This window comes from Ahaetulla prasina, chromosome 8 (genome assembly GCF_028640845.1).
Source record: "Ahaetulla prasina isolate Xishuangbanna chromosome 8, ASM2864084v1, whole genome shotgun sequence".
Lineage (NCBI taxonomy): Eukaryota > Metazoa > Chordata > Lepidosauria > Squamata > Colubridae > Ahaetulla > Ahaetulla prasina.
The window spans coordinates 63,784,590-63,806,879 of NC_080546.1; the positions used below are offsets into that span (position 1 = coordinate 63,784,590).

Below are 22,290 nucleotides of genomic sequence, written 5' to 3' on the forward strand. Positions count from 1 at the left end.
ATATTTACATACTTTGCATTAACAAGTAAAAAGACTGCAGACAGCAATTCAAATACATTCGAGTTCTGACATTTTATTCCAAGCTGTTCTGTTTTCAGATCCATTCAATTCAGTGGTTGTCCTGGTAAGAATCCTCCACACGATTCCCCTCCACTAAATGTGAATGGGGCCTTTTTGCAGATGCCCAGAATTTGTCTTATGTATTTAGAGTTTACTTGCTTACCTGTATGAGGACACAATGATATCTCTAAGAAAGTATCAGGATTCAGATCTAAGAATGAAGAAAGCCTGGCAGCAATATTTGAGTTTCTTGCTGCCCTAGGATGGAAATTTTATACAACTATAAAGCAATTTGCATCAGGAAGATTAAAGGACAAACATGGGTACAGCTATGCTGCCTTGAGCTGCTGGATTAAATGTGGATATGAATCAACTATGGCATGCCTATTTCCCTTGATAACTCCTCCCTGTCAATTTTGGAGAGTAATCTCCAGGCTTCTGAGTTGCCATTTCTGCTATATTCTTACGATTTTCAGAGCAACTGAAAAGGGTCTTACCTAATTAACTCTGATTGGGGGTGGGATGTTTTACAGTTCAATAATACCAACTGAAAATAAAACGAAAAAAGTTTCCCTGCATCTAAGCAGCAGCATTAAAACTGGACATGTTTTACCAATTCTCATTCCATCTGCAACTTAATAAAGCTTCTGGCCTCCAGACGTTGTGGTTGCTCCATCACTGCAGGTTTAGAAGAAGAGATTGAACGGAATGGTATGAGGTCCCTATGGACTAGAAGACCTTCGAAGTTCATTCCAACTTTATTATTCTATAATAATCTGCTTCACATTTACCGAACTAAACTATATTATTCAGAATTCTGTGCTGCTTTTTCTTCAGAAGCTCCAGGTGACCTCTATAGGCATCTTCATGTTATATCTACAGCCACCGTCCAATAAGGTAAGCTGGGCTGGTGGGGAGACCATTTTGCCCTTAGTCATGAAGTTTCCCTGGCTGAATCTGGGTCAAGAGCTACCCTTCCTTTTAACCAGCACAGTCCCTGGGTGTTGAGTTTAATGAGTCATCTAAGATTTGAAGGCAAAAGTACTGAAATCTTCTGAGATGAGGGTGTTTCTGCTTTGATGTGACAGGAAATACAGAAAGGTATGATTGACTAAGCACATGCAGTACCAATGGTTTTCAACTCCTGGTTACTCATTCTTGCCAGCCTCCTTGATAGTATTAGTAGCTCTTGGACTTCGGCACCAAAACCCCTGGGACGCCACCACAAAGATGTTTCTGTACTCAAACTTTAACTGTACTGTGGGCTCAGGCAGGAAATTCCTTGAATAGCAGCAACTATTGAAAACGATGGAAGCCAATCTGTTTCTGTAGAGTCCTATTGATTACAAACTAATGAAGCCACATAAATCCACACAGAAAGAATGTGTTTGGGGTAAGCATGAACATACACAGCTAGTGCAAATTCTGTGTTTGGAATTTCAGTTTTATGAACTCCGGTACTATATACAGCCTCAACAATAGATGCAACATCTGAAAATGGCAGGTGGATGGGAAATCCGGAGACCTACAAGAAGGAAAAGAATGAGAAGGATTATCTAATGACACCACCATACCTGCTACTAACAGCATTGGGTGGGCCCTGCAAAAAGTAGATGTTCTTAACCACTAACTGAACAGAGTTCCTTTTCTGCTGTTTACATTAGAAAAAACAAAGTTACAAGTTGAACAAAAAAAAAAGCAGGCTTTGGATCAATTTTGGAAGGCTTAGAAGTCAGGGAAAAAAACTGCAGAACACAGCTTTGGAGTTATTTTCAATCATTTACCAACTGTGCTTGTAGAACAAAAAATAATAATTCTTTTCCGTATGTCTTTGGGCCTCCCCCCCCCCCCAGAGACTAGTAAGGTTGTGTGCTAAAGCATTTTCTGTATGCTTTTTTACCAGTTTCTTCTACACTGAATTTGGTCTTGTTCTGTTCAGTTTTCAGAGATCCTATGGAACAAGATTCTTACCTTCCTTTACAAAATTTATTGGAAGCAATCAATAGAAATGGTTTGTGAAACATAGATACCAAGGGGGTAAATCAGGATCCCTCTGCTAACAGACTTTTAAATAAAGCTTCAAATCCTATATGAGCAGAAGGTCATATAAATTAGACTTTCTGCAGTTGATGTTGTTAACATGGCACTGCACTACACCTTACAGCATCTTGAATCCTCAAGGACTTATGCAAGGGTCCTTTTTGTAGACTCGCCAGTCAATATCATTCCAAAAATTCTTCATTCTAAACTAACTTAGCTAGGCCTGTCGACACTTATAGTTGGATTATAAATTTTTTGACAGATAGATAACAGCAGGCAAATCTAGGTAAAATCACATCAAATACCCTGTTCTATTAGCATAATTGACGCCCAGGGCTGTGTGGTCTCTCCATTACTCTTTTCTTTGTATATCGACTGCATTTCTAAGGATCCCTCTGTTAAAGTACTGAACTTTACAGATGATACAACAGTCATTGGTCTCAACTGAGATGGTTATGAATCTGCATATATAGATTAGATTAATAGAGTTGGAAGGGACCTTGTAGGTCATCTAGTCCAACTCCCCGTCCAAGCAGGAGGTTGAATAACTGGCACACTAAAACTAGAGAGGAAATTGGATTTTAGGAGGAACCCTATTCTGCCACCTCTTTCTATATTAGACAGTACAGTATCAACAGTAGAAAACTTCAAATTTCTCAGATCTATAATCTCCCAGGATTTGAAATGAACACCCAACATTATAGCCCCGTTAAAAAGGCACAACAAAGAATGTTCTTCCTTTGTCAACTCAAAGTTCAGACTACCTCAGGAGTTTGGTTTTTTTTTGTTTTTTTTTTAACATTTATATCCCGCCCTTCTCCGAAGACTCAGGGCGGCTTACAGTGTATAAGGCAATAGTCTCATTCTATTTGTATATTTACAAAGTCAACTTATTGCCCCCCAACAATCTGGGTCCTCATTTTACCTACCTTATAAAGGATGGAAGGATGAGTCAACCTTGGGCCGGGCTTGAACCTGCAGTAATTGCAGGCTACTGTGTTCTAATAACAGGCTCCTTACAGCCTGAGCTAATCCGGGCCTGTTGTTAATACAGTTCTACAAAGGAATTATTGAATCTGTAATTTGTACCTCTATAACTGTTTGGTTTGGTATAACAAGCAAACAGGACAGGTACAGACTTCACTGGATAATTAGGACTGCAGAAAAAAAAATTGCAACCAATCTGTCTTCCATTGAGGACCTGTATACTGCATGGGTCAGAAAGAGGGCTGAGCAAATTATCTACAGATCTCTCACATCCTGGACATAAACTCTTTCAACTCCTCCCCTCAGGTTGCCACTATAAGGCGTTGCATGCCAAATCAACTAGACACAGAGATAGTTTTTTCCCTCATGCCATCACGCTGCTAATCACCTAATTTCTGCATTACTATCTTATATCTAAAGATATTTGCGCATGTAGTATGGCTATATTATTCTTATCTTTTCTACTACCTTCTCTTACTGGTATCATGCTTTGTTGTTTGTATGTACACTGAGAGCTTATTATGCACCAGAGAAATTTCCACATGTGTCCAATCACACTTGACCAATAAAATATTCTCTCCTCTCCCCCCTTCCTTTCTATTTCTATTCTATTTCTATTATTTCTATTTTTATACTTCCAGCAATTGAAGAGGGAGTGAAAATGTCAAGGTAGTGGCCACAGCCATGCAAATGAAGCTCCATCTCTTTTCCATGTATTGTAACAAGGTAAAAAGGATGTCTTCAATCACATGGTTGGGGATCAGTGTCAATTTTTTTACCCCTTTCTGTGGATGCCCCTGCCAGCAATTCTAGTTTTAGTCAATAAATCAGGATTCAGCAATAGCATTTGCAATATCTCGTTTTGCATTTGCAGATGCCATTATCAAAATACAGTTTAAAAATGTAACAGTACAGAATTGTGACAGGTATAACTTATGATTTAAACTCTACTTCCCTCCTCTCTGCCACGTTTCCTTTTAAATTCTTTAAAAGAATTGCCATTCTCACTTTGTCATTTTGGGGGGGGAAATCTAAATTGTACACCCCATTTCTTATGCACGAGTAATAGTGCAAAGGAAGGTTGTAATCATGCCCAGAAATGTAGTGGTTTTTTTTCCCCTTAATAAGTTCTAGCTAGGCAAGCCAACGGACTGATTTAGAACAGAATGTGCTAAATCAAAGCTGACTTGGCCCTTCCCTTTTATTAGTTTAAAGCAGTTAAAGAGAACCCTCCAAAGCAATACTTTCCTTCCAATAGAAGCTAAGATAAAAGTTAAACTGCTCATAAGTCTAAGAAACCAAATCCTTTTAAATAGGGAATATCTTTCCATGGGATATGTGTGTGTTTTTCTGAATACCTCTAGGACAGTATTTTTCAAACTTGGCAACTTCAAGATGTGTGGACTTCCATTTCCCAAAATACCACAGCCAGCACACTTTGAAACCTGCACATTTTAAGGTTGCTAAATTTGAAAAACACTTCTCTATAGCCTCATTGTGGCTACCGCATCACAGCTATCAAGTATCTAAAATGCTTTTCAGGAATAAAAATTATCCATACCCTGTAGTCTCCAAGTTGTTTTTGTAATTCTGCCTGATGATCGTCTTCTATCTCTTTGCCTTGATGTTTCTCCAACAGAGGCAAGAACTGCCGGAGGGCAGAGGTACAATATCTGTTCCAACGTGTCAAGTGGTTTGGCCGCCATTCCATGATTTTTTCTTTTAGTATCTTCTCAAGCCTATATTTATAATTTTTGGGGGAAATGTTAAATCTGCATTTGAAATTCTGAGAGTTTTCTGCAACTGTTTTTGATGCACAACATCAAGAATGAGCTAGCAAGAACCATTTTCAATTGGAGTGGCATATTTGACTTGGTAAACCTAATAGCTAAATAAACTACATTAGAAATGTGATTTCTGGCTTCTCTATATAAAATATGTTTGATTTCTGAAAAGGTACTGAAAATGCTACATTTTAGATTCCTACCACTTTTGAAATAACACAAACCTCACATTTTAGTAATAATATTTGAAGTCAATTTTCATAATGGAAAAAATGAGATAGCAATACCAGGATTTGTCACTTCAATTAGGGAACTAGATGAGAACAGGATTCAATATCTGTCTTCTGAAGTTTTCATTTGTGTCAACATTATAAATGTATTCTTTAAATTTTGGGGAAAGGTGAAGGTTACATGACACCAAATCTGCAGGGTACATATGATAAGACAATGAAATCCAACCACAGAACTGTGTCTTGGGTAGTTTGCAATGTATGAAATATGTCATGTTGCATCAAAATCTCCATGTCTTTACAAACTCTGTTTAACTGTTTCAAAAGTAACTTGAGATATTGTTTTAAGTGTTGCAATGCAGTTATCAGACTTGCTCTGACTTAGATTTTTAGGGGGAAAAAACCTCAACTCCATTTGGTTGAAATGATAGGACTTTTACTAAAGTTAAGCAGTTGCAGTGAAAGTAAAGCTAGATCTGAGTATTCCTATGCAAAGGTTATGCCTCTGGAAATGCAAGTATTATAGACATCATTCAGCTTGTTTTGGAAAGACTATCAGTGTATCTTGGGGCCAATCAGCTAATCTGCATGGCAAGCTGCAAAATGATTGGTTGTAGGCAGCTACGGGTTGCTGACCTTGGTTTATCTTAATTATTGTCCTGGGCTTCCAATTGGTGAGCGGGTCTTTGAATCTCTTCTGGAGGGCTGCTCGGAACTGACTGACGTGCAGCTCCAGAGCAACATCATTGCAGAGGGTAACCACCTACTCTATGGCATTCCCCTCCACTGCTAGGGTCACACTTCATACCTTGACCCCTTTTGTTAGTAGGTCACCCACCAACTCCTGCATGTAGGTTCACACTTGGGTTAAGAAGATCACCAAATGCTTTGGGGCTCCATTAAATCTGATCCCCAAACCCTGTGGTCTGCACTCTCTCCTCCTTGGTGGGGTGGCCCAGGCCCGTGGTAGTGGCTGGGCCATCAGACCTGGTGCTAGCTGCTATGCTGGAACTAGTGTTGGAGTAGGCACCATAGCAGTGGTGAAATCTGGATCAGTTTATTACTGGTTCGTTGGCTGCGCACTGCGCGCATTCACAGTGCACACCACACACCAAATGCAATGTGCATGCACACAGTGCATGCCAAAAGGAGGCATGCGGTAAGTAGAACAGCGCACGGGGGTGTGATCAGCTGAGCCGCGCGATCATCAGAGCCTTTTTTTTTTACTTTTAAAAGCATTTTTTCTACAACCTATTCGGCCAAAGAGGTTGTAAATAATGCTTTTAAAAGTAAAAAAAAAGGCTCTGATGATCCCGTGGCTCAGCTGGGCATAGGCGGGGGGGGGACGAGGGCGGGGATTTCTGCTACCAGTTCTCCAAACCATCTGCCGCTATCGCTACCGGATCAGCCGATCTGGTCCAAACTGGGAGCATTTCACCCCTCCACTATAGCGACCATAGTGATGGGTGTAGTTGCACCATTGTCTGCCTGTCCCTGCCTTGGTTCAGCAGGTGGTGATTGTCAGCATCAGTTGTCGGAACCCTGACAGTGGTGCCAACTGAGCTAGAACTTCATGTGCTTGGAGGTTGTTGAAGACGCCCTTCAGGAATTCAATAGCCTGTTCAACGAGCATGCTGTCACAGTATGGTTCATTGTGCCACTTCGTCTCATCTTCGGGGGTTCCCTCCAGCAACTTCCTCTGGTCCCCCAAGTGAAGATTACTCTAGAGCAGGAGTGTCAAACTGGTGGCCCACAGGCCGGATGTTCAGACACAGGCCATGGCCACTCCATCTCCGTAAAGGGAAAAATGTAGCGATACGTCACATGACAGCAATGTGATGCCATGAATTTGACATCTATGCTCTAGTGGGTCTCCTCCCAATCACCCTTCTGACCACCAGCAACCTTGGGATTTTGACTGGTCGTTGCAGCCTTCTGCCTCCCCTAACCACTTGGAGTGATTTCTGCTTAGGGGTTTTGATGTGGTCTTCCCCGCCCCCAAGCTTCTATTTCCTCCTGATCATTCTCTTGTGCCGACATTCTGTGCATGGTCCCCATGGTAGAGGTATGTCTCCAGGTTGGCTATTATTGCAGATCTAGCATTATGTCATACCTGCCCCAACTTAGACATTTAGGAAAGAAAAACCGTCAATTCCATTTGGTTGAAGTGATAGGTTCTTTTACTGAAGTTAAGCTGTTGCAATGAAAGTAAAGCTAGATCTGAGTATACCCATGCAAATGTTACACTTTTCCCATTTCCCTGGCCCTGCCCCCTTGATTAGTTTACCAGTGTCCAATAATATTTCTTTTTGATGCTTTGGGAACCACTTTGATGCTTGGCACCTCTCACTGTAGTTTTGCATTCTGTTCCCAGGCCAGGAATCCCCAACAGCTGGCTTATTCTGGTTTGACACCTTATCTCCCCCCTCCCATTTGTCTTCCCTTTCCCATGCCTAAGCATCACTTCCCTAAATTCCTTCCCCCATCTTCGCAGGATGCCAGCGAAGTGAAGAAGCTGAAGATGGCAGACATGACAGTAGTAGTCTGAGCTGAGAGTGCTGCCAAGTTCAAGAAAATAATACCATCTGTGTCCTAAGGAATTATAACTTTGAGTTTTCCTGCTGAAGCCTGGGTGTTAAATTTTTTACCTCTTCTTTATGATGATATTGCATAGACCGGTACCACTATTTGAAGTGAGGTAAGTGGAGAGACAAAACAAACTGGCAGACAACAAGGAGGTGAGCTGGTGAGCAAGCAGGGCCAACTGTGCAGAAGAGAGGAAAATCATCCTTAGGGCAGAGAGGTTAGCAGACTGAGGGCAAAACAATGACTGGCAGAGAACAAAAAGGTGATGTGACTCGTCCTCCCTCCTCTCCTCAGCCGGCCCCTCCCGTCTCCAACCAGGCCTGTTATCAGACTCCGAGTCTGATAATGAAGATAAACGGCCTGTCATGCCTTCAGCCCCCAGCCCTGGCCCCATGCCCGGAGAGGATTCTAGGAGTGAACGGACAAGCCTGATAAACGTCACTCCTACGGCGTGTGTTCCTTTGGCTCAGCCGTCAGAGCAAGATGGCAGCCAGGTGCTGGAATTACTCGGCCCTACTCCCTCTGACTCCTCCCTTTCCCAGAAGCTGCCAGCAGATTCAGAGTGGGAGGACCCTCGCTTCCGGAGATCTGAGAGGTGACGCCAGCAGGAGGAGGGGTGGGGCAGGCCTGGATAAATGCTGAGTCATGGAACCACACCCCACAGCCTATATAAAGGACCTGCTTTTGGCATTCCAACCTTGAGTCAAGCAAAGTCTTAGCTAGTTTGCTGATATCGGACTCTATCGCTGAAGTCACAACTTGGACTCCTGCCTGCCCTGATAAATCTCGAAGGGACTTCGCAAGCTGCAGAGGCTTCGTTGCCAAGTTTGCCACGGACTCCCTTGACTCGTGCGTCGGAGTGGGAGTGGGACACGACAGGTGAGCTGGTGACTGAGTAGAGCAGGGAGGAGGACGCCAGCTGCGGAGAGGAGAGGTGAGCTTACTGTAAGTCATCCAGGCAGTCCTGTTTGCTGGGAGAAGCAGCACACTGGTGTAATAGACCAGCAAACGGGAGCCATGTGGCTGAGGAGCAAAGAGCAGCACCACCACAGAAAGGAGAGCCAGCAGAAAGGGCAGCACAGTGAACCAGATCCTGAGATCAACACAGAGCAACATGGAAAGTGATGGTAAAGCAACGGTGGAATGAGAGGCTATCAGTGGTCATTGCAGCACAGCGGACCAGCGAATGGTGACTGAATGGCAACAGAACAGCGTGGCAGAATAACAGATGGAGGTGGTGGGGGGCAATGCCATGAACTGAGAAAAGCAGGGAGAGCTGAATACCTGGTAGTCGCAGGAGAAAAGCAAGTAGGAAGAGAGGATAAAAAGACAACATAGGACAAATGGCAAAATAAATAAATAAAGGCGAGTAGACAATAGCAAGCACAGAACATACAAAGGCAGAGAAGGAAGAGATAATAAAGTCCAAAAGAAGGCAGGGAGGGAGAGGATCATAAGGCAGAGAGGAAAGGGATAATTATAGAATATTCCATTACAGGCTAAGACCGAACCTTGCACCTAAGCCCACTCAACACTGAAAGTTTTAAAATTTGACAATTTAAATAATCTGCTAAAACTTTAAAATTTTAAACTAGACAATTTTGAACTATAGAATTTTAAATCCTTAAACTACTATTTTTTAACTGCTAGAACTTAAATTTTTAGCTAGACTTTTCCCTCTAAATTTGAAATTTTAAATGATCTGGACTTCCGCTTGGCGCCACCTTTCTCGCTGGGTGCTAATTTATGGCACTCCGCACTGGATATGGTAAAAGCTGGTGTAAACAGCTACGAACAGCTGTTCCCAACTTAATTTTTCCTCTCTGGTTGAGAGAGCAGGGGAAAGAGCAGGGGGGAGAGTGGTAGATTCCCCTAGGGGCTTTGTTTTTGTTATGCAAAGTCCCGAAAGGTCAAGTCCCATTGAATTCCTCCTCAGTATCCAGTGCGTCTCCTGCAAAAGCAGGAAACGAGGAAGGTGTCCAAGTTCTGCTAACAATTGATTTCTTTTTGTGGATTCCTATAAGCAGATGGAAGAAGCATGAGTGAACAATTACTGTTTTGCAAGTATTGTTGATTTTCTGACTTCCTCCTTTTTTTAAAGAGAGAATTTTCCCCCCCCTTCTTTTAAAATGGCGTTTGATACTAACTGCAAATAGACCGATAGCCTTGCTGCGAAATCGAAACTGAATGGAGACTTCATCTTATTGTGTTGGATTGTGGATTGTTGGATTATATTACGTTGTTTAAGTATTTCATAAGGGGATTTTCAGCAAGAACTTTGTCATGAAGGTTCTTTCAGAAGAATGGATTCGTGACTTTATACAGGATTACACAGAAAGAATGTATTTAATTATTCAAAAATACGAACTGATAAAAAATGGGGACTTTTTGGATCAAGGCTTGGAGGAAATTAACCAGTGTGATCAGGACTTAAATGCAATGGAAGAGATACAAACAAAAGTGGACAAATATGAAGATTTGATCGTGAATAAACAAGTTGATGTAAAGAAGTTTCCTTTAAATAGTTTGGATGAAATGTCAGAATTTGTGTTACAGGAGGCTGTCTCCTGAACTGAAAAAACTTACAGGCTTAATGCTTTTCAAGAATTCTCTCTTTAAACTGATGGAATATATGGTAGTAATTTGTGGATTTTTGGACATAAGGAATTATTAGGCAATATTGTGACTGACTTTTCAAAAGGAGTAATGAAGGAAAGACAGAGATTAATGCATCAAAAAAAATGGCGAGACAAAAGTATTATCCTTGAAACGAGGTTGTTTTGAATTATTAACAGACAAAAATATTACTGTCCCTGAAAGACAATATGTGAGGAAGATCTGGAAGAAATGGGTTGATTATATGTTTTATATCTATCATAAAAGACTAGGTATTTGGATTTATACTGGATTTTGACGAGGAAGGACTAAATTTGAATAGCTACTGTAATTCTCGGTATTGAAATTTTATAATGTGTTTTATTGTATTTTGAATAGAATATATTTGAAAGAGTTTATGTAAGAAAGACATGGGGGAAAAATTATATGGTTATAGAAGCTATAAGGGAGATATTCTTTGAATTGGATTGGATTTTTATGCTTTAGTTGGTTTTAAATACTTTAGGATTAATCTCTTCTATTGATTTATATATTTTGTTACTGTTAATTGTTAATTTTTATTTTTTTTTCTCCTGAAGGATTTGGTTATGTTAGGAGGAAAATTGGTATAATAGTTTTGGGGGAAAATTTTCTTAGCATATGTTTGTTTTATTTTTAACTATACCTTGTGCTTCATCTGGGAAGTCAGGGGGGAGGGGGGAGGTATTAGCGAAGGGAGGGGGGTTGGGGGGAAAGGGGGGGGGAATTTTTTTTGGTAAAACGTTTTGTATTTAAAAAAAAAGAAATTTTAAATGATCTGTTAGAATATCAAAATTCTAAACTGGACATTTTTCCCTTTTAAAAATCTGTGGTAAAACCTACACTTTCATTTTCATTTTTTAAAAAATCCACTCATGGAAAAAGAAACTGATACTATTATGATCTGCAAAACATGTTCCATTTATACCCATAGAATACCCAAATTATATATGTACCAAATATAAACTAATCAAGTTACTAGAAGAAAAAATAAAGGGTCTAAAGCAGCGGTCACTAACCTGTGGTCCATGGACCACTGGTGGTCCATGAGAAAATTTTGGTGGGCCATAGAGAAATCTTCGTATTTTTGCCAGTGCACCCTGGTGGAGGAGCTGCTCCAGGATGACCAATGGGCCAGTCCTGTGAGTGTGACCACTACAGCTCTGGAATATGGGACCGGCCATGGCAGGGCTGGAAATCTCTGCCCTGGGGTGGCATGTTCAATGTGCAGCTTTGCTGGTGATGCAATACGCAAAAAGGAGTTCAGCTGTCTCCATCCAGAAAGAAATAATGGTGCTATTGCTGCGGCGGGGAAGGGGGCAGCACAAGCAGGCCGAAGCAGCGATTGCCATGGCTGGGGAGTGAAGCACTACTTGCATTTGCATGGCATCAGCATTACACCTCGGTATATTTGTGCCAGCCGGTGGCGCAAAGCAGCCCTCGTCTCCTGCTGCTTGGGACTCGGAACAGTAAATGGTGACTGGTCCAGGGAGCAGCCGGATTTTGCTCTCCATTGCGGATACCAGATCGGCCCCCTGCAAGCTCATGTCTCTCAAGCAGCACTCACTGAAGCAGCATGGGAAACTTCAGCCAGGCTCCTCGAGAGACGAGGGAGTTGATCTGGTGTCCGCAATGGAGAGCAAATCCGACTACTCCGCAGGTCAGTTGCCGTTTACTGCTCCGAGTCCCAAGTGGCAGGAGACAAGGGCTGCTTTGTGCAAATATACCAAGGCAGAAGCTGATGCCGTGCAAGCTCAAGTAGTGTTTAGTTCCTGCACTACTTCCAGCCCTTGTTGGTGCTCCGCGCACCTCGATCTCTCAGGGAGATGCTTGACTTCCTCTCAGCCCTAAGACACTGGCTGGCCCATGAGATGAGAGAGAGAAACAGACACAGAGAGAATGAGAGAGAGAATCAGAATGAGAGAGAGAAAGACACAGAGAATGAAAGAGACAGAATGAAAAAGGGAGAATGAGAGAGAAAGAGACAGAGAGAGACTCAGAATGAGAGAGAGTGATGGAGTGGGGGAGAGGGAGAGAGAGAGAGGGAGAGAGAGGGAGAGGGAATGAGTGGGAGGGAGAGGGGAGAGAGAGAAAGAGAGAATGAGAGAGAATGAGAGAGTGAGTGATGGGGGAGAGAGAAAGAGTGGGGGAGAGGGAGAGAGAAAGATGAGAGAATGAGTGGGAGGGAGAGGAGAGAGAGAGAGAGAAAGAGTGGGGGAGAGAGATGAGAGAGGAGTGGGGAGAGAGAACCGAGGGCATAGCCATGGACCCATGTAAAGTAGAAGCTTTGTGTAGCTGGGAAGCCCTCGTCGGGTGAAGGATGTTCAGCGCCTGGCTTCGCCAACTACTACGGACCTTCATCCCGGGCTTTGCCACACTGACGGCTCCACTTACCCAGCTCCTCAGGAAGAAGGTTGCGTTCTGGTGGGGTCCCCCGCAGCAAGAAGCATTCACAGCCCTCAAGAAAGCCTTCGTCACGGAACCCGTCCTGAGGCATCCCGACCCGCTCCGGCCTTTTGTGGTGGAAACGGACGCGTCCAATGTGGCTCTGGGAGCGGTGCTGCTACAGGCTCCGACGAATGGCGGCACACTTTTTCCCTGCGCTTACTACTCCCGGAAACTCAATCCTTCCGAGCGCAACTACACTATCTGGGAAAAGAGTTGCTGGCTATCAAGGCTGCATTCGAGGCTTGGCGACACCATCTGGAGGGCCCGACATCAGGTGGAGGTCGAGCGGACCATCGGAATCTCGAGCACCTCACCACAGCTCGGAAGTTGAACCAGCGGCAGATCCGTGGTCGTTGTTTTTTGCCCGGTTCAACTTCCGCGTGACCTACATTCCCAGCGGTCACAACCGGAGGGCGGATGCCCTGTCCCGCAAGCCAGAGTACCTCTGCGCCAAGGACCCCCTTCCTCCACGGACAGTGCTGCCGGCAGAAGCCTTGGCCGCAGCACGGGAGCCAGTGGACTTGCGGGCCCAGGTGCGAGGCGCAGCGCCAGGACGCCTGGTCGCAGCAAAGGAGAGCGGAGGTGGGCCCCACGTCTCCTTGGACCTTGGAGGAGGACTTACTCAAGTTTCGGGGGCGATTATATGTGCCCACAGGACCACTCCGAGCCCTCGTCATGACCCAGTGCCACGACAACCCTGCAGCAGGACATTTTGGGTTCTTCAAGACCCTCCACCTGGTGACACGGACCTTTTGGTGGCCCCCAGTGCGGCATGATATACATGCCTCGTGACACCCTGCGTACCGTGCCGGCAAGCCAAGACCGCCACGGGGCCCCTCCCGGCTCCTCCAGCCCTTGCCGACCCCCGACAGACCGTGGGGGGCGATCTCTATGGACTTCCTGACAGACCTGCCGCCGTCCTCTGGGTTCACCACGGTGCTGGTGGTGGTGGACATGCTCACCAAGATGGCACACTTCATCCCATGCTGCTGACTGCCCACAGCCGCAAAACGCCCGTCTCTTTCTGCAGCACATCTTCCGCCTCCATGGTCTACCGGACAGGGTGGTTTCGGACCGTGGAGTTCAGTTCACAGCCCGCTTCTGGAAGAGCCTGATGGCCGCGTTGGTGGTGCAGGTGTGTCTGTCGTCATCGCACCATCCGGAGACCGACGGGGGTACAGAGAAGGTCATCGGTATACTGGAACAGTATCTCCGTTGCTTCATCAACCAGCAACAGGACAACTGGGCCGACTACCTGTCCCTGGCGGAGTTTGCTTTTAACAACTCTCAGCACACCTCTACTCAGATGACCCCGTTCTTTGCCAATGTGGGGTACCATCCGCGGCTCTTCCCTCTGGCACCACTGGACTCTCCTGTTCCCGAAACGCAGACCTTCCTGACGGAATTGCATGCGGTCCAACAGTTGGTACGTCAGCAGCTGAATCGGGCAAAGGAGGACTACAAACGGTCCGCCGACCGCTCCCGACGGGCAACGCCCCCGCTGGCAGTTGGAGACCGGGTGTGGCTCTCCACCAAACACCTCCCGTCCGACCGCCCGGTAAAGAAGTTGGACCACCGATTCATCGGCCCGTTCCCTGTCGAGGCAGTCATCAACCCGGTAGCCTACCGACTGACCCTGCCACGATCCATGCGGATCCACCCCGTTTTTCACCGGTCCCTTCTGGTTCCTGAGGCCACACCGAGTCCCCTTCGGTGCCCAACAGCACCCGTCACTGTCGCCGAGGACGGATCGGAGGAATACGAAGTCCACAGCGTACGAGACTCCCGCTGGCTGAAGGGTCGTTTCCAATATTTGATCGCGTGGAAGGGATACGGGACTGATTTCTCCTGGGTAGATGCCTCCGACGTTCATGCCCCTGACCTGGTGCAGGCCTTCCATGAGCAGAACCCAGCCCGACCGCATCCCGATCGTCAGCCCCGGGGGAAGGGCCCTGCGGTGAGGGATAGTGTTGTGACCCAGGTTCCTGGACCCGGACTCCTGGACTCGGATGATTCAGAAAGTGAGGGAGAAGACCTGGCCAGCCCTGCTTCTCTTGAGCCCTTTCCCTCCCTGGCACCCACTCAAAGGGAGGAGGAGGAGGGGCCGGCAAAGCCTGATTCCATGGAGCCTCCTTCTGATTTGGCAACGCCCCAAGAACAGTTTTGGAGTGATGCAAGGTTACGTAGACGTGATCGGCGTGCGCAGCAGCGGAAGAGTTGGGACAAAGCCAAGTCATAATTGTCATGCAGTGACATCTGCAGAGACTATAAATAGGAGGCGGGACTTCCTGGTTTTTTGTCTTGGACAAAGTAATGAATTTGGGCGGGCAATCTGTATCAACGGAGGGAAGAATATATTCGTGAGTAATTCTGGCCTTATCTGTAATTTCCTTGTTATCTCCAGAAACTTGGCAGGCCCGTGGGTAGACGTAGCCAGGACATTTATATATATGTAAATAAATCAGAAAAGGAGGCCTCTGACTGACTCTTTGCTGGGAGTATTGGGGGAAGGGAAACAGAACAGGTACTTTCCTTTTGGGATGTACTTCCAAGAGGCAGGATGGAAGCTTGGCGCTGCTTTTTTTACTGATTTTCTGGGGGCATGTGATCTTTCCTTAAATCTGGATGATTTCCTTGTGAGATGAGTGAGACCAATTGGTATCTTCAAGGGGTGAAAATGGATCTAAGGATTGCTTCTCCTGGATGTGAAAGGGTGCTTTGTCAGTTCACTGAGCACAGGACTCTCTTGTCTATGGGGATTCTTTAGTCATCCAGGTCATGGCTGTCCCAAAGGTGTTTTTTTCAAGAGGCAACTGGACTTTTTTGGTTTTCAGAAAGTCCAGTTGCCTCTTGAAAAAGCACCTTTGGTGCTTTTGCATTGCTTTGGAGTGGTACCATTATACCACATCTTTCAAAAATCCTGGAGTACCAGGGAACTACCAGAGGACTGGAAAAGAGCTGATATGGTTCCCATCTTCAAAAAGGAAAAAAAATAGACCCAGGAAACTACAGACCAATCAGCCTAACATCAATACCCAGGAAGATACTGGAAAAGATAATTAAAAAAACCCAGATCTGCCAACATCTAGAAATGAGAAAAGTAATAACTAGCAGTCAGCACAGGTTTGTTAACAGCAGATCATGCCAAACCAATCTTATTTCATTCTTCAACATAGTGACTAAATTAGTAGACCAGCAAAATACTGTGGACATGGTATACTTAGACTTCAGCAAGGCATTCAACAAAGTAGACCACAACCTACTTCTTGGCAAGCTAGAAAAAACTGGGATAGATAGCACCACCAGATGGATTCATAACTGGATCCGTACTCAACGTGTAGTCCTTAATGGGTCTATGTCTACATGGAGAGAAGTAAGCAGTGAGGTACTACAAGGTTCTGTCATAGGCCCAGTACTCTTTAATATTTTCATAAATGACTTAGATGAAGGAATAGAAGGAGAACTTACCAAATTTACAGATGATACTAAGCTGGCAGGAATAGCTAACACCCTAGATCAGTGGTAGTCAACCTGGTCCCTACCGCCCACTAGTGGGCGTTCCAGCTTTCATGGTGGGCAGTAGGGGTTTTGTTCGATACTGAAGCACTTTCCTTTTTTTTTAATTTAATTGACTTTTTAAAAAATTTTCATAGCATTATTTAAAAACATTTTCATTAGGTTTTCATAAAATTCCCCATGACAATTTAAATTTCTGAAAATATACTATTTGCATTGCCCGCGCATAAGTTTAGTTCACGTTACGTAAGTGAAACTAAATGGTGCTATAGTGCGACTGCAAACAAAAGAGCCTCATCCCAGAATCACTCACACATCTCCCCCTACACCACCCAGCTGTAACAGACAAGCAGAGCTAGTAGCTGGCACCCCTCCCCAAACCCAATACACAATGCATGAGAGGCATGCGCAGACGATGATACACTTTATAAAATCACCATTACTGTGGAACCGGTGGGCGGTTAGAAAATTTTACTACTAACAGAGATACAAAAGTGAGCAGTAGGTATAAAAAGGTTGACTAGCCCTGCCCTAGATGATAGGTTCAAGATCCAGACAGATCTTGACAGACTTGAACACTGGTCCCTATCTAACAAAATGAAATATAGACAAAAGTAAAGTCTTACACTTAGGCAAGAAAAACCAAAGTACACATAAAGACTTGATGAAACCAGGCTTAATAGCAGTAACTCTGAGAAGGATTTTGGAGTCTTAGTGGACAACCAGTTAAATATGAACCAGCAGTGTGCAGTAGCAGCCAAAAAAGCCAATGTAATCCTACGTTGCATTAACAGAGGGATATGATCAAGATCAAGGGAGGTACTAATACCACTCTGTAACACCTTAGTAAGACCATACCTAGAATACTACATTCAGTTTCGGTCACCACACTATAAAAAAGTTGTTGAGACTCTAGAAGAAGTGCAGAGAAGAGCAACCAAGATGATTAGGGGACTGGAGACTAAAACATATGAAGAATGGTTACAGGAACTGGGCATGGCTAGTCTAGTGAAGAGAAGGACTAGGGGAGACATGATAGCAGTGTTACAATATTTGAGGGGCTGCCACAGAGAGGAGGGGTTCAAGCTATTTTCCAAGGCACCTGAAGGCCAGACAAGGAATAATGGATGGAAATTGATCAAGGAGAGATTCAAGCTAGAAATGAGAAATTTTCTGACAGTGAGAGCAATCTACCAATGGAATAGCTTGCCTCCAGAGGTTGTGGGAGCTTCATCACTGGAGGCTTTCAAGAAGAGACTGGACTGCCATTTGTCAGAAATGATATAAGGTCTCCTGCTTGGGAGGGTTGGACTAGATGACCTACAAGATCCGTTCCAACTTTGTTAATCTGTAGTTTTTGCATTGTAATGATGAGTTCATATTGTATAAAATGTCAGGGTGCTGCAAAGAAATTCCTCACCTTCATTCTTGCAGTGTGACAACTGCTGTAAATTTCAATTCTTGAAACTTCTTTCCTGCATGTAAGGGGCCCATTTTGTAAAACTCTTCTGATGTTGAAGAATATCAGTAATGCCACCTCCACATTCCTTTGAAAGTCAAGCTTGAAAGCAATTTCCCTTTGATGTGCCAATTGTCCTTTATCAGTTCCTGAACTCTTTTCACATAAAATATATAGGTTGTTGTCACAGGTCAACCACTTTATTCTTGATCACACATCTCAATTCTTCCTGGTTCACTACCTTTATAGTTTTTGGCCTAGTGACACCATAAACAATCTGCATTTGGAAGTGATTTTCAGTTAGAAGGGATCCTCCAGCAATCAAAAACACAACAACTTTCTATCAAGTGAAGTGAAAGAATAGATGCTAAAGAACATATTGCAGCTTCTTGCACAGCAGTATCGCCATCTGTTGGTACTTTAAAACATTGGCAGCATTAATTTTCAGCCCTTGAATATTATAATTAATGCAAAATTACCTGTTCTGTAAATGTAGTGCGACAGCCTTGTCTGCATTTTGGTAGAAGAGTTCTTCAGGCTAATGAAATCAGAAAGAGAAGTAATTTAGCATTTATGAAATTTACTTCAAAATTATAGCACTTTAAATTCATCTGTACTTTTATTCTTTGAAGATCTGAAGTGATTAATATGGCATAAGAAAAATTACATTAAAATCATTTTGAATACTACTTATGCAATTTATACAGGATAATCAAATTACCATATTTTTCGCTCCATAAGACACACTCCCCCTCCACAAAAAAGTGGGTGGAAATGTCTGTGTGTCTTAGGGAGCAAAAAATACGGGCCATGGCAGCGGGTCCTTTTACAATGCTGAACCCCACCTTTTCTGTCTTTGTCATTGCCTGCCCCTTCTGTTTCTTCCACAGTGCAGGAATCAATAGCACATGAGAGGACATATATATGTGGTCCTCTCAGGCTCTGCCTCCTGCCCTCACTACACTGCTGCTCCATATTCGGCACTCCATATTCATTTTTTTTCTTGTTTTCCTCCTCTAAACATAGATGCATCTTATGGTCAGGTGCGTCTTATAGTACGGAAAATACGGTATATGGTTTAGCTTCAAACTGTTTCTCTTTCACCTGTGTAATGAGAGGCACAAACAACTTATTTCCAGTTTGGGAAGCGAAGGGTGATGGTGGCATAGACACATTATTCTGATTGAAAATCTTTTCAGTACTTGGTAAGAACTGAAATTGATTTAAAAAAATCTTAAATATCTATTAAATATTTAATACATGTTTACATAAATATTTAATAGATTAAATAATATTTAATAAATATTTACATAAAGCAACCAATATTAAATATATCTTAAATATGAGCCAGTTGTGTACTGCGGCTGCCAAAAAAATCAATGCAATTCTAGGCTGCATTAATACAGGGATAGAATCAAGATCATGTGTAGTGTTAGTACCATTTTATAACCTTGGCTAAGACCACACTTGGAATACTGCTTCCAGTTTTGTTTATCACAACATAAAAAAGACACTGAAATTCTGGAAAGTGTGCCAAGAAGAGCAACAAAGATGATTAAGGAACTGGAAGCTAAAACTTGAGCGGTTGCAGGAATTGAGTATGTCTAAGTCTAGTCTAGTGAAAAGAAAGACTATGGACGACATGATAGCTGTGCTCCAATATTTGAGAGGCTGCTACAAAGAAGGAGGAGTCAAATCTGTTTTCCAAAGCACCAGAAGGCAAAACAAGAAGCAATGATTGGAAACTAACCAAGGAGAGAAACAGCTGAGAACTAAGAAAAGATTTCCTGACAGTGAGAATAATTAACCAGTGGAACAGTTTGCTTTCAGAAGTTTGGGAGAATCATTTGTGTGAAATAGTATAGGGCAGGGGTGTCCAAACTTGGTCTCTTGAAGAGTGGTGGACTTCAAATCCCAGAATTCCCAGCCAGCATGAGCTATAAATATGAGCAAGTTGCTGGCTGGGGAATTCTGGGATTTGAAGTCCACCACTCTTCAAGAGACCAAGTTTGGACATCCCTGGTATAGGGTCTCCTACTTGAGCAGGGGGTTGGACAAGAAAACCACCCCCAAAGTTTCTTACAACTCTGTTATTCTTTTTCTTTTGCCTTGAAGTCAGTATTGAGTTCTAGAGACTTCATGGACATGTCTTTTGTAGTTTTATTGGCAAGGTATCCTGAATTGATTTGCCCTTGCCTGCTTCCTAATTCTGGGAGCTTAGGGTCAGCCAGCTGGTTTTGTGCTTAGGGAAGGACTAGAATTCAACTTTTCTCACTTCCACATGAACCAGAAGACCAAACTGGCTTTCACTTGTGTGATAAGGTTCTTGTCTTCCACAATGAAGTTAGTTGGAAAAACACTCACTATTCAGAAAAGGATTAAACCTACATATCTTTATGATGGGCAGCTCTAGTTTTTTTTTTAATTTACCTTTTCTTACATGTTAAAATGTGTTTTTACAGATTGACATCTCTGTTGCAAAAAGAACACTTTTGTCATGTGCATTTTTTAATTAAATATATCTAAACTACTACTTAAGACAGCCAATTTGGTGTAATTGGTTAAAGGCAATGGGCGACTGTAAGCTGTAGTCCCAAGTCAGGCACAAAGCTAACTGGATGACCTAGGAAAAAGTAACCAAGGGCAAACTGCTTCAAAGATATTCTGCCAAGAAAACTGCAGGAACCTCACTACATAATCACCAGGAGTCAGCATTGACTTTGACCATAATAACAAAACTAGAGGGCACCAAGGTGTAGAATGAATGGATCAAATAAGGAGAAATTATTTATTCAAGGTGGGTGGGGATAAGAATCAATGAAAAAGAATTGGAACCAGTTTGGTCTAGTGGTCAAAATACCACTCTCAGCTCTAGGAAGAAGGCAAGGGCTAACTACTTCCAAAAATGTTGCCAAGAAAACTGCAGAGTCTAATCTAATATAGCTACTACTATAGTATCTTAGTAGAACTACTACTACCGGTACTTAACCACTTGGTGTAATAACTCTGCAGCTAAACTCTGACATTCCATCCTTGCACATAGCATTACAAACAACACAATCAGCAAAGCAAATAGTATTTACTAAAATATAAAATCATTTATTTATATTATCCCCTTTCAGCAATTTCAGATATAGGTAGACCTTGCTTACGGATCACAATTGGAACCAGCAACTCTGTTGCCAAGTGATATGATCATAAAGTGGAATGTCACATGCTGCCTGATTTAGGATATCAGTTTCAGTGCAGTCGCTGAGCAAATCATCCATGGCCATCAATCGGAATGTCACGTGACTGATCTGCAACCTCCTGCTAGCTTCCCTATTGACTTTGTTCGTGGAAAGGTTTTGGGGAAGGTCACAAATGATCACAGGACACTACAACCTGTAGTGCAACAAATGCACTGGTTGCCAAATGGCCAAATGCTGATCATATGATAGTGAAGATGCTGCAACAACCACAACTTGAGGACTAGTTATAAATTTCTTTTCAGCATTACTGCATTTTAGAACAGTCCCTGAACACCCTGTCAGTAAATAAGGATTACCTGTACAATGGAAATTGATATGTCCATGCTATAATATATATAGAGAGGACTGTGCAGGGTTGAAGGAGCTCTCATACCAACCCACTTTACAGAATTGCTATTAAGGCGATAAAATTAAGGAAGATTCCCCTCCTCCAACTGTTGTTGTTAGTTGCGAAGTCGTGTCCGACCCATCGCGACCCCATGGACAATGTTCCTCAGGCCTTCCTGTCCTCTACCATCCTCTGGAGTCCATTTAAACTCATGCCTACTGCTTCAGTGACTCCATCCAGCCACCTCGTTCTCTGTGTCCCCTTCTTCTTTTGCCCTCAATCTTTCCCAACATTAGACTCTTCTCCAGTGAGTCCTTCCTTCTCATTAGGTGGCCAAACTCCTCCTAATAAACTACCTTAAACTGAACTTCTAGGAAAAGAGCAGGATACATTTCTCAATAGTTCTAATAACATCAGAATAAAAGTTCCTTTACCTGAACACTGGAGAGACCAGGGAATGGTAAACTTCTAGAAAAGAAAGGTTTCCAAAATTTGGTTTTATTGACATCGAAATTTATTCTTGGTGGGGAATCATACTGTTGAATATTAAACCAAACCTAAGAGGGAAAAAACTTCTGTAAGTATTATCTCTGTTATGCAGTAGTAATTCAGGATTAATTGATCTGGAGTGAATCCACAAAGCTATTAAGGTTTCTTTTACCTTCACCCAGATAGGGGTGATATGGAGGGTCTGTTTAAACACTTCTTGTGCTTTCTGACTTTAATCTGAACCTCTGACACAGTGGAAGAATGTAGCCATTAAGGAGAAAAAACTCAATTGAAATTAACAGACATTTGGAAGCTCTCCAGATCCAAGCTTAAACATACTGGGTTTTCCTGAAAATAAGACCCACCCCACAATGGTGAAATCCAAAATTTTTCCCTACTGGTTCTGTGGGCATGGCTTGGTGGACATGGCTTGGTTGTCATGTGACCGGGTGGCCATGGCCAACTTGTAAAATGTGGT

General features: G+C 43.2%; 1 protein-coding gene across 15 annotated transcripts in view; it reads right to left on the minus strand.

Annotated features, from left to right (window-relative positions):
* Positions 1 to 54: 54 nt before the first annotated feature.
* CC2D2A (coiled-coil and C2 domain containing 2A) overlaps positions 55 to 22,290 on the minus strand; it is a 300,925-nt gene continuing 278,689 nt past the window's right edge. For 14 of the 15 annotated variants that reach the window (XM_058192299.1, XM_058192308.1, XM_058192307.1 and 11 more), the window contains 4 exons: positions 21,758 to 21,880; positions 18,224 to 18,282; positions 4,649 to 4,826; positions 55 to 1,585 (listed from right to left, as the gene is read on the minus strand). In XM_058192299.1, the coding sequence (XP_058048282.1) occupies positions 1,397 to 1,585; positions 4,649 to 4,826; positions 18,224 to 18,282; positions 21,758 to 21,880 (549 nt within the window). In that variant the 3' untranslated portion in view covers positions 55 to 1,396. The remainder of the gene's footprint in view (positions 1,586 to 4,648; positions 4,827 to 18,223; positions 18,283 to 21,757; positions 21,881 to 22,290) is intronic. The other variant, XM_058192306.1, reaches the window with a different exon arrangement.